The 13,319-nt window shown below is 40.1% G+C and overlaps 1 protein-coding gene across 5 annotated transcripts in view; it reads left to right on the top strand.

Annotated features, from left to right (window-relative positions):
- Window positions 1-13,319, top strand: part of Pcsk5 (proprotein convertase subtilisin/kexin type 5) — a 430,528-nt gene that overhangs the window by 311,082 nt on the left and 106,127 nt on the right. For 4 of the 5 annotated variants that reach the window (XM_039109729.2, XM_039109692.2, XM_039109772.2 and 1 more), the window contains one exon: window positions 9,724-9,860. In XM_039109729.2, coding sequence (XP_038965657.1) covers window positions 9,724-9,860 — 137 coding nt within the window. Of the gene's footprint in view, window positions 1-9,723; window positions 9,861-10,508; window positions 11,260-13,319 lie in introns of those variants that run through there. The other variant, XM_063264264.1, reaches the window with a different exon arrangement.

Below are 13,319 nucleotides of genomic sequence, written 5' to 3'. Positions count from 1 at the left end.
CCAAATGCTTGTTTCTTGAGATCTCACATTTGCATCTCCTTCCTAGTACAGTGCAAGGAAAACTGGAGGCATCACTACATGTCAAAGAGAAATAGCAAGCAATGGAATGAGCAACACTTAATCTAATGGACATCTCCAATAAAGAGGATTGAATGCCCAATATATATTTTTAACAATGCTACTCTGATCTAGGTTTTAATTGGGAGCTTCTGGGTGACAGAATCAATGGCCTTATCCATGCTTAGCTAAATGTGTAAGAAGCTAGGCCAATCTCTCTCTCTCTCTCTCTCTCTCTCTCTCTCTCTCTCTCTCTCTCTCTCTCTCTGTGTGTGTGTGTGTGTGTGTGTGTGTGTGTGTGTGTGTGTGTGTGTGTGTGTCTCCCAAATTGGATAAAGATATTGCAACTCTACTGAGACACTCCCTCTGCCCAAGGGTCATTCTGTCCTCATTCTTCCTCGGGACTGTGACAGCCCTGTGAACAAGGGCTGAGCTGTATTTATTTCTTTATTTTCCACAGTGATAAGCATAGAGTAACAGTTTTATAAACATTTGCTTGCCTTGTGTGTCATCAAGACCGTGGGTTTGATTGTCAGAATCCCTCAGAAGTAGAAGGCAAGAAATACAGCACGACGACTAAAAGGAAAGACGGAGGTAGGGAAGGACAAGGAAAAAATAGACGTCTCAAGGGTTCCTAATGCTAACCATGAGAATGCTTTCTTTTTTAATTAGAAAAATATCCTATGGTCCGCTAATTACTATGCTATATTGTCCATATTTTACTCTCACCAATTACCCTGATAATATTATTCACAAAAAATATTTCCAGAATCTAGTTCTCATTTTTTTGTTTTATTTGCAACCTTTCCTTTAACTTGTTTGTTTTATCTTTCTTGACTGATAAATTTAAAGATTCAATAGCCTGCTTTTCAGGTATTAATACATTTATCTCCCTTTTAAAAGTATTTGTTTCTTTTTACAAAATATTTCTTTTAGAATTTCATACAATGTACTTTTATCCTATTCACTCTCCTCAACTCCTCCCTGATTCATCCCTCAACTTTCTGACTTATTTTTTTTTTTTTATTAACTTGAGTATTTCTTATATACATTTCGAGTGTTATTCCCTTTCCCGGTTTCCGGGCAAACATCCCCCTCCCCCCTCCCCTTCCTTATGGGTGTTCCCCTCCCAACCCTCCCACCATTGCCGCCCTCCCCCCATAGACTAGTTCACTGGGGGTTCAGTCTTAGCAGGACCCAGGGCTTCCCCTTCCACTGGTGCTCTTACTAGGATATTCATTGCTACCTATGGGGTCAGAGTCCAGGGTCAGTCCATGTATAGTCTTTAGGTAGTGGCTTAGTCCCTGGAAGCTCTGGTTGCTTGGCATTGTTGTACTTTTGGGGTCTCGAGCCCCTTCAAGCTCTTCCAGTTCTTTCTCTGATTCCTTCAATAGGGGACCTATTCTCAGTTCAGTGGTTTGCTGCTGGCATTCGCCTCTATATTTGCTGTATTCTGGCTGTGTCTCTCAGGAGCGATCTACATCCGGCTCCTGTCGGTCTGCACTTCTTTGCTTCATCCATCTTGTCTAATTGGGTGGCTGTATATGTATGGGCCACATGTGGGGCAGGCTCTGAATGGGTGTTCCTTCAGTCTCTGTTTTAATCTTTGCCTCTCCCTTCCCTGCCAAGGGTATTCTTTTTCCTCATTTAAAGAAGGAGTGAAGCATTCACATTTTGATCATCCGTCTTGAGTTTCCTTTGTTCTAGGGATCTAGGGTAATTCAAGCATTTGGGCTAATAGCCACTTATCAATGAGTGCATACCATGTATGTTTTTCTGTGATTGGGTTAGCTCACTCAGGATGATATTTTCCAGTTCCAACCATTTGCCTACGAATTTCATAAACTCGTTGTTCTTGATAGCTGAGTAATCTGACTTATTTTTCTACCCATAGAGTCCAATTTGTGTTGGACATATATCTTGGATGGGTGGCCTTCTGCTGGAGTTTGGACAGCTTACTAGAGGAAACATTCTTAAGGAAAAATGACTTTCTCTCCTAGCACCTACCAGTTGCCAATAGCTCCTTGATCAGAGGGGAGACTTCATCTTGACCTCCCTGTCCTTGATGAGATGTTTGTCTTAATTTCAGCGTGTACTGGGGCTTATGCATGCTGTCATCATCACTCCAAGCTCATATCTTCTCAGCCATATATGAAGGATATTATCATATTTCTGCTTTCACTGTGGTTTGTGAGTGTCGTTACAATCACTTTGAGTTTACATCTTAACTGCTATTTATGAGGGACACTGTTTGCTTATGTTTATCTACTACCTCTGGCTCTTTAGAGTCTTTATGTCCTCCCCTCTGTGATGATTACTGAGCCTTGGGAGGAGTGGCTATGATATAGATGACCCATATGTAGCTGAGCATTCTGCATTCTCTTATTCTCTGTACCTTGCTAGTTGTGGATATCTGTGTTAATCACCATCTACTGTATACAGAAAATTTTCTGATGAGAGTCAGGAGATGAATTAGTCTATGAGTATGATGATGTCATTAGGAATTGGCTTAATGCACTGTCCTTTCAACAGAATATTAATGTTAGCTTCTTTTCTAGTTCCTATGACCTGTCTAACCATAGGTTCTTGGCCTGATAATAGGTCCACGAATGAGTTTCATGTTGTTGCTCTGGACTTAAATCCAATCAGAAAGTGATTGGTTACTCCCATATCTTCATGCCACTGTTGAATCAATGAGTATGTCCTGTCAGGGTCAAATATATATATATATATATATAATATATATTATATATATATATATATATCACCTCACAGCACTATGAACATTAAACAGAAAGGGTAAAGCATCCAATTGAGTACCAGCTAAATTTCTCCATGTCTTATGTCTTAAGTATGTCGTATCTTCCTTCAGCAATAGGCTCTTAATATTCAATTCTTCAGAGTAACCAATAGAATTTACAATAGCCTGTTCTGTTTAGAAGTCTGTGATATTTCACTGGCCAATAACTCCAAAAGACTTAACTCATTCCTGGCACCAGGTCTTTCATTTGTTACTCTGTGGTATCTAGTAAGTGCATTGGAATTCTGTCATAAGATAACTCCATTTCAACTCTTTTCCTATATGTGTATAATTTACCTATTCCTATAGCTATAGCTATACTTATATAGTAGCAATCTTCTACAGCAGTGCATGTGTTTCCTTATGACTTTTTCAAAAGGTCACTGTTGTTATTATTTATCGCCCCCATATGCCCTTTTCTACCCTGTCCTCCCATTTCCTACTCAAATTTAACCACTTCTGCTCCATTCATCCACTTTGAACCTATATATCATTTATTTCTATCTCCCCTGCCTTGGACCTCCCCATCACAGCCCCTTACTAATTTCCAGAACTCTATGATTATTCCAAATGAAATAAACATATCTGAAAAGTCAAAGTTAATATCCACAAATAAGAGAGAACATATTACGTTTACCTTTATGAGTCTGCATTACTTCACACAAAATGATTGTTTCCAGTTTCATCCACAGCACAATATCATTTGCTTCAGTCAAAATGGCTAAAATCAAAAGAACAAATTATGAAAAATGCTGGCAAAGAATGTGAGGAAAAAATATTTATTTACTGTTAGTGAGACTGAACAGTCACTATGAAAATCAGTATGGATGTTCCTCAAAAAGCTAGAAATAGATTAATCACATGATCCAGCTATAACACTCTTGGGCATATACCCAAAGGATTCTATATCATATTACAGTGATACTAGCTCATCAATGTTCATTGCTGCCATGAAATCAACCAAGATTTCATGATTTCAACTGATGAATGGATAATGAAATATGGTGCTTTTACACAATGAAGTATTATTCAGCCATTAAGCAATTATGAAATTGCTTTTTAAAATAATTTTGTGTTGTTTGAAAGTTTCATACATGTATATAATGAACTTTAGTCCGTTTCACTTTTTCTTTTCCCTTCTTTCTTCACAGAACATCTTATTTTTATTTCCTTGTGTGTATGTATGTACATGGATGAGCATGCATGTGTGTGTGTGCATGTGTGTGTGTGTGTGTGTATACATTTGCATGTGCATGTGAAACGCATTATGCTTAAATAAAGTTGCATCATATTTCTAAGTGTTTCTAGAATGGGAGTTCATTTAGTTTAACATGGACAATTTATCAGTGACCACACTACTGAAGAAAACGATAACCCTTCCTCTAGTCACCATTAACTGTCAGTAGTACCATGGGTAGGGGAAGAGTTTATGAGCCCTTTCCTCTTCCATGTCGAAATGTTGACAGGTCCAATATTTTTCAGGTCTACTGTAGATAACTTCAGGTGTAATCAATTCATGATTGCATTGGCTTCATGTCCAGAAGATACCAATTCATGGCCATCATCCCCAATTTCTTTCTGTTTCTCCATTGTGTTCCCTATGCCATTGGAGGGTAATTATTTAGATGTCTCATTTAGGGCCAAGTCATTTATTCTCTGCACTTTGACCAGATGTCTCTGTATTAACTGTTATCTAAAAAAGGCTCCTCTAGTGAGTGAGAGCTGAAGTAGTCTATAGGTATGAAGATCAGTATTTAGAAGGCAGCTTGATGCCATGCTCATTTAGCAAAGTTAAAATAGTATGTTTCCAAATGCCCTATAACCTCTCTAGACTTGAGTTCTTAAATGCGCTTACAGTACCATGTATGATTTTCTTTAATGTAGCAGTCCTTAAATCCAATCAGAAAGCAAGTGATTGCCCTATAACATCCATGCCACTATTGCACTAGCACCCACGTTTTGCCAGGCTGGCTATTATTGGATCTGGCAGGTTTCACGGTTGGGTGAATTGCTGATAACTTTTCCTGTGAGCATCCATGAGGCTATTTTCTAAGTGTTTCTAGAATTAAACTTGTAAATACTAAATTTTCTTTAAAGACACTTCAAAGCGTAATTTAAGATAAAGACATTATCAAAACTAAATGCTATTCTCCCTCTAACTCCCATTTGTATTACTGTGAATTATTAAATTGCCTTGTATGTTTGAACATCTCAGAGCACGTGTCTAATGAGGCAATTATAATCATCCAGTATATATACCCTGGAAGAGCCATGATTGTTCCTAGCACAATAAAAATGGAAAGTCAGAAAACAATTCTACCACCACAAATGACTGCTTTAAAGACATCTAGGCACTGGGGCAACCATGTCAGGGAAGGGAAGGCAGGGTTTGAAGTCTGTCCTGGATACATGAGGAGACCCTGTCTCAAAAAGAGAAACAACAGGAAATCTAGGCCCATTTGCTAATGAAAGGTAACACTACTAGAACATTTTGGAGGTTTTGTTTGTGAAGTATACTATTAGCTTTTGAATAAGGGAATGCATACACATAGATCTTGAACAGGAGTACCTTCCTAAGAAAATATTGTTCCTACGGACAATTTCCTGTCTTTGCTCTAAGCATCCTTTCCTCCCCCACATCTTTCTTCTTTGATGTTAGCTGTATACACACACATCCAAGAAAGGATAATGGAGCATGGTAACGGACTAGTTGAATTCTTATTGTTTCTGGTATTTTCCCTGAAGGGAGTTAGAAAGATAAAAAGGAAGGACTTATCTGGAAATAAGGTGATGTTGACTTATTTGTTCTTGAGAAAATGGCAAAGTATTTTCCAAAGTGTTTCCTGGATCAGTGTCTTGGCTCATTTAGAGCTGCTATAACACAATACTTGAGATCGGATAAATTATAAACAATATAGCTGTGGCTGAATATTACTAGGGACTAGGAGATCTATGTACATGGCACCGGGCCCTGGTAAAGGCCTTGGTGCTGGGTCACTCCACAGCAGGAGGTGGAAAGCAAGGGAGAATGACAGTAAGAGAATAAAAGGAGGCCAGACCTGCTTTTATGGCTTATTCTTATGATCACATCATCAGTCCAGCTATTGGGTAAGACTCATCACTACCTCCTCCCTTCATCTTAAACCCTACTTCACAACATTATCACCATGGAGACCAAGTTTCCAACACATACATTTCGTAGAGCACTTCTAAGCCATAGTAAGTGGAGTCCATGCAAAGCAGGTGAAAAATACTTGCATTATAATTAACTCTGAGATAAATACACAGTCCAAAGGCCCTATAGGACACTGTCCCTGCCATTGAGGTCATAGTCAAGGGATGCTAGCACATTCAAAGCAACCAAGAGTGAGGGAAATTCAACACCCTGACATTGAAGGCAAGAGTTGGACCCATGAAGAGATGTACATTTGCCAGATGATAGAGCAGCAGCTGACACAGCCTTTGCCCAGCCATGGAAGGAGGAAGCTAGCTTGGCTGGAATAGCCTAGTCTCTCCTGTCCCAACCTTAGAATTCCTGATGATGTTTCTTCTAGTTTAAAACTCACTAGAGGTCAGTGGGGTTTCTACCTCATGAATGAGGATAGTTGAAGAGAGGCCAATCAGGTTTCTACCTCATGAATGAGGATAGTTGATGACCTTGAGATAGAATTTTTAGTAGGCTCACATCCAGAATAAGACAAAATGGAAAACAGTGAAGAGGAATTTGAACTAGGGACAGGGATTACAGATAACCTAAAGAACTGGTCTCTGAGGGTTTGTTTTTTAAAACCACAGCATTCTTTTATAAAGTTCCTAGATAAGAAAGATAATCTTCACCTGTGGGAACCTTAACATTAACTTTCAGGTTTGGTCCAAAGCTGAATAAGTAAATTAATGAAAAGAAAATAATACTGACCAAGTATTAGCAACTGTTGAAGCTGGGTGATACATACATTGAGTGGAGGACAATTTTTCACTTATATATGCAAGATATACTTTATATCTGTTTAAATTTTTCTACAATTTTTAACGTAAGAATTTACCTCTGAAATTGTTTTACTAAAAACCAGAAAAAAACTAACTCAATAAAATAAAGACAGAGTCCCGCTCTTTAGGTTAGATTGGCCTGGAACTCACTGAGAAAACCATGTCTTTCTCAAACTCATAGAAATTCATATGCCTCAACTTCTCCAGTGCTAAGATTAGAGGTTTGATTCACTACCCCTGGTAAAAACCAGAAGTTTAGAAATCATAAAGAGTTTTAGCATATTCTATGGTTTCTGTTTGCATTTCCAATTGTTGGGGCTCCTTTATTAAAGACAGCTTAAAATGTGAAACTGCCCCTTACCTCTGTATGCACCACGCACAGCTCTGAAATGCTACGGTCCTAAGTGCTGAAGCCTACTTCCTAGCCCAGCCTTGAAGGAATATAAAGTAAATTAAACTAAATTAAAGCATCTGGAAGTTGCCTTTGCTCTTATACAGCCTTAAACATTTTATGTGATCTGTTTCTATGAAAATAGAGGGCAAAAAGACTTTTTATAAAGTTTCATTCCATTAAAACACTAAAACACCAAGAAGTTATGAGAAAAGCCCTTGTGATGGGCTTTTCAGACCAAGCTAACAATCCGTACACAGGACAGCCCTGTCTCGCTCAGCTCTTGTGTTAGGATTCATGTCTTTCTTTCTTTGACATGGACAGCCATGTGTGTGAGTGTTGCCTTAAAGTTATGACACAGTCTGCAGGAGACCAAGAAGATTATTACATCCAGTGATTCTGAGTCTGGTGAGCAGAACCTAAGGGATCAAGGAGCCAACAGTGAGCTGGCCTTTTATGTTCAATTGTAGACATGAGTCCCATTCTATTTCCAATCTGATGCAAATGACAAAGCGATGAGAAAGGGTGCTTTACCACCCCCACCCCAATCTCCTCCAATCCTGGGTTTGTTGTAACCAGCTCCCCAGCAAATGGTTGGGTCTAGATGTGTAAGTAGCGGGGTTTAGACAAGCCAGACCCACACCAGGAATAATGACCCATTTGGTGAGAGGTGGTACAAACAAAGGAATTTTCCTTCTCTTTGATGATTCCCTCAGCTCCTAGAACTGGTAGTAAATCCTCAGGGATTTGGTCTCTACTCAGTTAACCTGATAACCAACAAGACTAAATATTCTTCTAAGGAAATTCTACAAGACATCAGTTTGACATCATCTGCATTATACAGACTCAATTCACAAACTCCATAGCAACCCAGATGTTCACAGAGCAGTGGCTCTCCAAGTGTGCTCTCTATAGGATCCACAGGAAATGGCATTAGCATACCAAAGAAACATTAGAAATACTGAGTTAATTACTGACCCATTCACAATGACTGATACATAGTCAATCTGGCTACCCAAATGACAGATAAATTGATTTAAAATATGGGGTATATATACACAATTGAATATTATTCATATTTAGCCATAAAGAGGAATGAAATCTTGTCATTAGCAGTAAAATGGAAGGACCAAAGGATGTTGTGTTAAGTGACATAACTCATACTCAGTAAGACAAACACTGCATAATCTTGCACTCATATGAGGAGAGTAAAGCTAGTCAAACTGAAGGTAGACTGAAGGTAAGGAAGGGTGGGGAGGGAAGGAAGACCAAGAAAAACTAGGCAACAGAGATAAGGGAGAAGTTCTGGCATCCCACAGCACAGTGGGACCACCAATCTCCAATTGTAGATTTTATGAAGATTCAATCTAGAGAATGTTGAGGACATCAATCATAAAGAAATGACAAAGGGGTAGGAATGGTAAACGCCCAGACATCGTCAACAGAGGCTAAGCCCTGTGCTGAAATGCCACACCATGCTTCAGTAACATGAACAATCACTGCTTGCGTGTTCATGAAAAATTTTAACTAATGAGTAAATAATTAAAAGTTTTCAAAATGTGTGCTCTCTGGATCAGTAATGTTAGCACCACTGGAAAAAATGTCAGAAATGCAATTTTCCAATCCTTTTCCTGAGCTCAACTGAATTAGAGCATCTGGAGGTGGGACCCTGGCCCTCTTCATCTGTTCACATTACCTATCTGATTCCTACATTATTTCCTCAACATTTTGTGGTTTTCTAAGTAGAGTGCTTGGATTCGGTTGACTTAATCCCATCTGCTCTTATGATTACTCTGCAGAGAATGATGAAGCCCAAACACAAAAATATTAGCAGTGACACCATGATATAAATTGCACACATATAAAGCCAAAGGTTTTAGGAGACCATTTTCTAACTGTTGTTCCAGGCCTTCAAGGGTTTTTTGTGAGCACGACAAAGAAACAGAGGTCGTGAGACTCCATGTGTGAGCAAATAAAATCTGAGTTCATATGCTTGTAATCCGCACAAGGCAATTTTCTGAATAGCATCTAACCTTCAAAATACTGCTTCATTATATGCTTCCAGTGCACTTAGATATGGCACACCCCTTGTCAAATGTGGGCATGTTGATAACTAAAGAAAGTTTTCTCCAAGGCCTCAGGACTCAGCAGCCCATTTAGTATCTTGAAAGTCAGAGACTACATCTAATATTGACTGAACTTGGTGGAACCTTCAGTATGACCTTAATCTGGGTGGGCACCAGTTGGGAGCAGATTTTGGGATCATATCCCAAGCCAGTTTCTGGTTAGCCTGCTTTTGGATCCATAGGCCAAGGATGGGAACGTGACTAATATCTCCCAGGCTCTGAGCTGATCTGCCCCAGGCATCACTCCTGTTTCTGGAACAATGGGAGCAAATCTGTACAGTGAAACATGCGCACCACATTTTCTGACGCTTGGCCCTTCAGAAGTCATCCCGATGAATTCTAACAGCCTGCTTTTCCTCCAGGGTCTTCGATGATGGTCGCTGTGTTATGAACTGTCCCTCTTGGAAGTTCGAACTCAAGAAGCAATGCCATCCATGCCACCACACTTGCCAGGGGTGCCAAGGAAGTGGGCCGTCCAACTGCACGTCCTGTAAAGCAGGTGAGGACAGTTGCTGCTGCCTCCTTCCTCATCCCACTCTGTTCTCTCAGAAACCTGCAAAAGGGCTGAGGTTTAGAGCAGACAGCTGTTCACTATGGCACCAGTACAACCTGAAGGCTCTTTTGCTGCCAGGACACAAAAACCCTGTTCACATCATCACACACATTGACTCACTGCCCCTAAGGAGATGAGCGAAGAGAAAAGAGGTCTTCTCAGGGAAGCCAAAGGAAAGAGCATTAAGTGTGTTGTCAGGCATGACATGCACAGTAAAGCCAAGCTTTGTTGTGGTAGACCTGAAAAGCTAGGGAGTTAAGCAAGACACATATGGTCCCTTAAACTAATAATGCATTAAAGGTTATGTGAGGGCTTAGAGCTCAGCTATGGCATTTTGATGGCAAGGTAATCAATTCACTCAAGACAGATGTGACCTTTTGGGTCCAGTCTGAGTTACTCTCAGGGTATCCACCATTGGGGGGGGAGGTGTAGGCCACACCCTTCAAGTTCCTCTGCAATTTAACCCTTGTCACTGCTCCAGTCCCGTTTCATAGACCTGTCCTATTTTGACTTCATATGAAATACAGTCACATTATTTTGCCTCTATAGTAGAGTTGGTATGTGAGGAAATTTAAATTTTGTGTACTTTTAAAGAAAAAAATGTGGACTACTGGTCACTGATGAAAAGCTGGATGGAGTTGCTGCACTGGACGCATCTTCCCCACAGATTTTTCAGGCTGAAGTCTCAAACAGTCTACTCTGCAATCTCTACTGCGCCCAGTTGTCCCACTGACCAAGAAGACAGTTCTCAATCATCTTATTTATACCATTTGTCTAGTGAGAGGCTTATTTGTCCTTATTATTGCCTACAGTAAAACCAAGAAAAATAAAAAAGGACAATATATTGGATTGGCAGGAATACAGAAACTGGGCCTCTGCTTATTCCCCCTTTATATACTTTGCCCACACTCCAAATATCTATCTTGTCCATAAAGACTATGACCAACACCAGAAGAGCAGGGAATGGTTTCAACCCTGCGGGTCCCTGATGTGGTCTGAACACGAGACAGCATCTATCACAGAGACTGAACATACAGCAGGTAAGGGAGAGAGTGCCTTGTTCAGGAGGAAGGCCCTCAAGACTAGCTCTAAGGAAATGCACAACTGTCCCATCCTCCTTGATACATTTATTAACTATTTATTTTGACAAGATCTCCTGTATCCTAAACTGGCCTCAAATTCACTATGTAGCTGAGGATAACCTTAAACTTTTGATCTTCCTACCCCTACCTCCCAAACACTGGGATCATAGGCATGTACCACCATGCCTGGTTTTATGCAGTACTGGGGTTCAAACCTAAGGCCTTACTTATGCTAAGCAACTAAGCCACAACTGAGCCACATGCCGAGCCCCCCCACCCCGTTTTCTTACTAACTAGAGGATACTTAAATAGTCACATCACTTCTTTAAGCCTCTTTTTATTTGTTTAAAAATAATAGAATGATCAAATGGACATTTGGACCCACGTTCCTGTAAAACGCTGTACATCTCAACACACGTCACAAAATTAGAAGAAAGTTTAGATCCTAAGCAGATGTCAGATAATGTAAGCATCTTGCTACTACTTATACCAAGCCGTGTGAGAAGGACTTGAACAGTTTTTCCATTTGTTCTACTTGAAGAACTCCATCTAATCTATCATCTTAAATATTAAATGCATCCCTCCTTTGTACAAGTTACTAGTAGATGCAAGGGCGCATACAATAAACTGGAGCATGTTACAGCTAACCCAATTCAGACTTAACCTGGTTGCAAAATGTCTAGTAGATTAGTAAAGGAAATCTCTGGATGTTTCTGTCAAAGCATTTCTAGGGAGGATTGACTTAAAGGCAACTAGGACCCTTAATCTACCCTCCCATAAACTGGGGTCCAGAGGGAGTGGCAGAGAGAAAGCCATCATACTGGAATTTTTCTATACAGTGTGCCTTCCAGGAAGGGAGCTTCTCTTTCTATCCCACCACACCCTCCCTACCCTGATGCACTGACACCTTTGAAAGTGAGAGCCAAGCAAGTCCTCTGTCCCCTTAAGTGCCCACTACTTCTGTCACTGCAATAAAAAAACCGACATGCTGTCAAGGCATTTACAGAATAATGTTTGTCCCCACATACTGAACAAGGAGAAACAACCAGATAAAAACCAAATGAGCAGTCAAAATGCTGCCACAGATCATTTCTACATATAAGGAGCAGGGGTTTCCTGGAGAGGGTAATTGTTTACCAAGCCCTTATTTAACCTGTTTTCTACACAATAGAAGCTCAGACTAACACAGGAGGCCAACCTGTTCCTTCCGGTTACTATGCTGAAGCTGAATGCTTCACTTCAAGAAACTCCACAACGGCACATCAGCAAGCTCACCGCATCCAACATTAAACTGACTTTCCATTTTTGTCCTTCCAACAAAGCAGTAACACGGTCTTTTTCCATACACTCAGTGTCCCTGAAGCCTGAAGGTCAATGTCTTGGATAGCCATGTGGTGGCTCACATGCTGAGTGAACACTAGACTCAAGTTATTCTAAGCAACACTGATCAGCTGTTCTTCAGAGGCCGGGCCATATGGGAAATCTGATTCTCAGCAGAAAGTGTAGATACTTAACCAGAGCACACTGAGCATTGTAACTCCCCAAAGCCGGGAATAAGAGGCTCCTAGGTAGACAAGTAGTATTAATCTTGGTGTTGTTTTTTATAAAATATGTATGTGTGTTTATAATCCTCTGTAACTGGTCCTGATCTTTTTCGAACTGATTAGATTTTTCTATTCTCTCCGGGAATAAATCCCCATGTTCTGTCATGCTGGGAAATTACTGGTTCTTTTCTCATAGAGCCTAGTGTTGACAGAAATAAAAAACCCTTAGGGATGATGTGGGGGAGTTGCGGAGGTGTGCTTGATTTAGGGTGTCAATAAGGCTGTTCTTAGAACAATTAGTAGCTTTGCAAAAATCCCAGACATTAGTCAGCACAAGCATGTGATTTTAATAATGATTCCCAATCATTGCGAGATTACACGTTTGTCAAGTGTATCTGCCCCAAAGTACATGCTTTTTCTTCTGGCAGCTCTGTAATCCCCAAGTCTGAATGGTTCTACCTTTACCAAAAGGAGCCCTTGGGAAAGTTAAACACATTTTGAATCATAGCTACCCACAGAGTATGGTTTGTGGCTTTACAGTGACATCTCAAATAGAAGTTGTTCACTCAAATATATAAAATAGTGTAAAATGATTTCCTGCAAGGAAACTTTTCAGCAATAAGGATATAGATGTTGCACTTTTTATTAAATCCATTCTGATGCTCTTGGTCCCCTAGGAACAAAAGCACTCAGTTGTTTCTCTTTTTAATAAAACATCTTACTTTATATGGGTTCCATGACTGTTTTTGCATTTCCTCTTTCTCATGCTCTCTAACTGA

The sequence above is a fragment of the Rattus norvegicus genome, chromosome 1 (assembly GCF_036323735.1).
Source record: "Rattus norvegicus strain BN/NHsdMcwi chromosome 1, GRCr8, whole genome shotgun sequence".
NCBI classification, from domain to species: domain Eukaryota; kingdom Metazoa; phylum Chordata; class Mammalia; order Rodentia; family Muridae; genus Rattus; species Rattus norvegicus.
The sequence above is the reverse complement of the archived record's forward strand: the minus strand, read 5'-3'. Positions and strand labels throughout refer to the sequence as shown.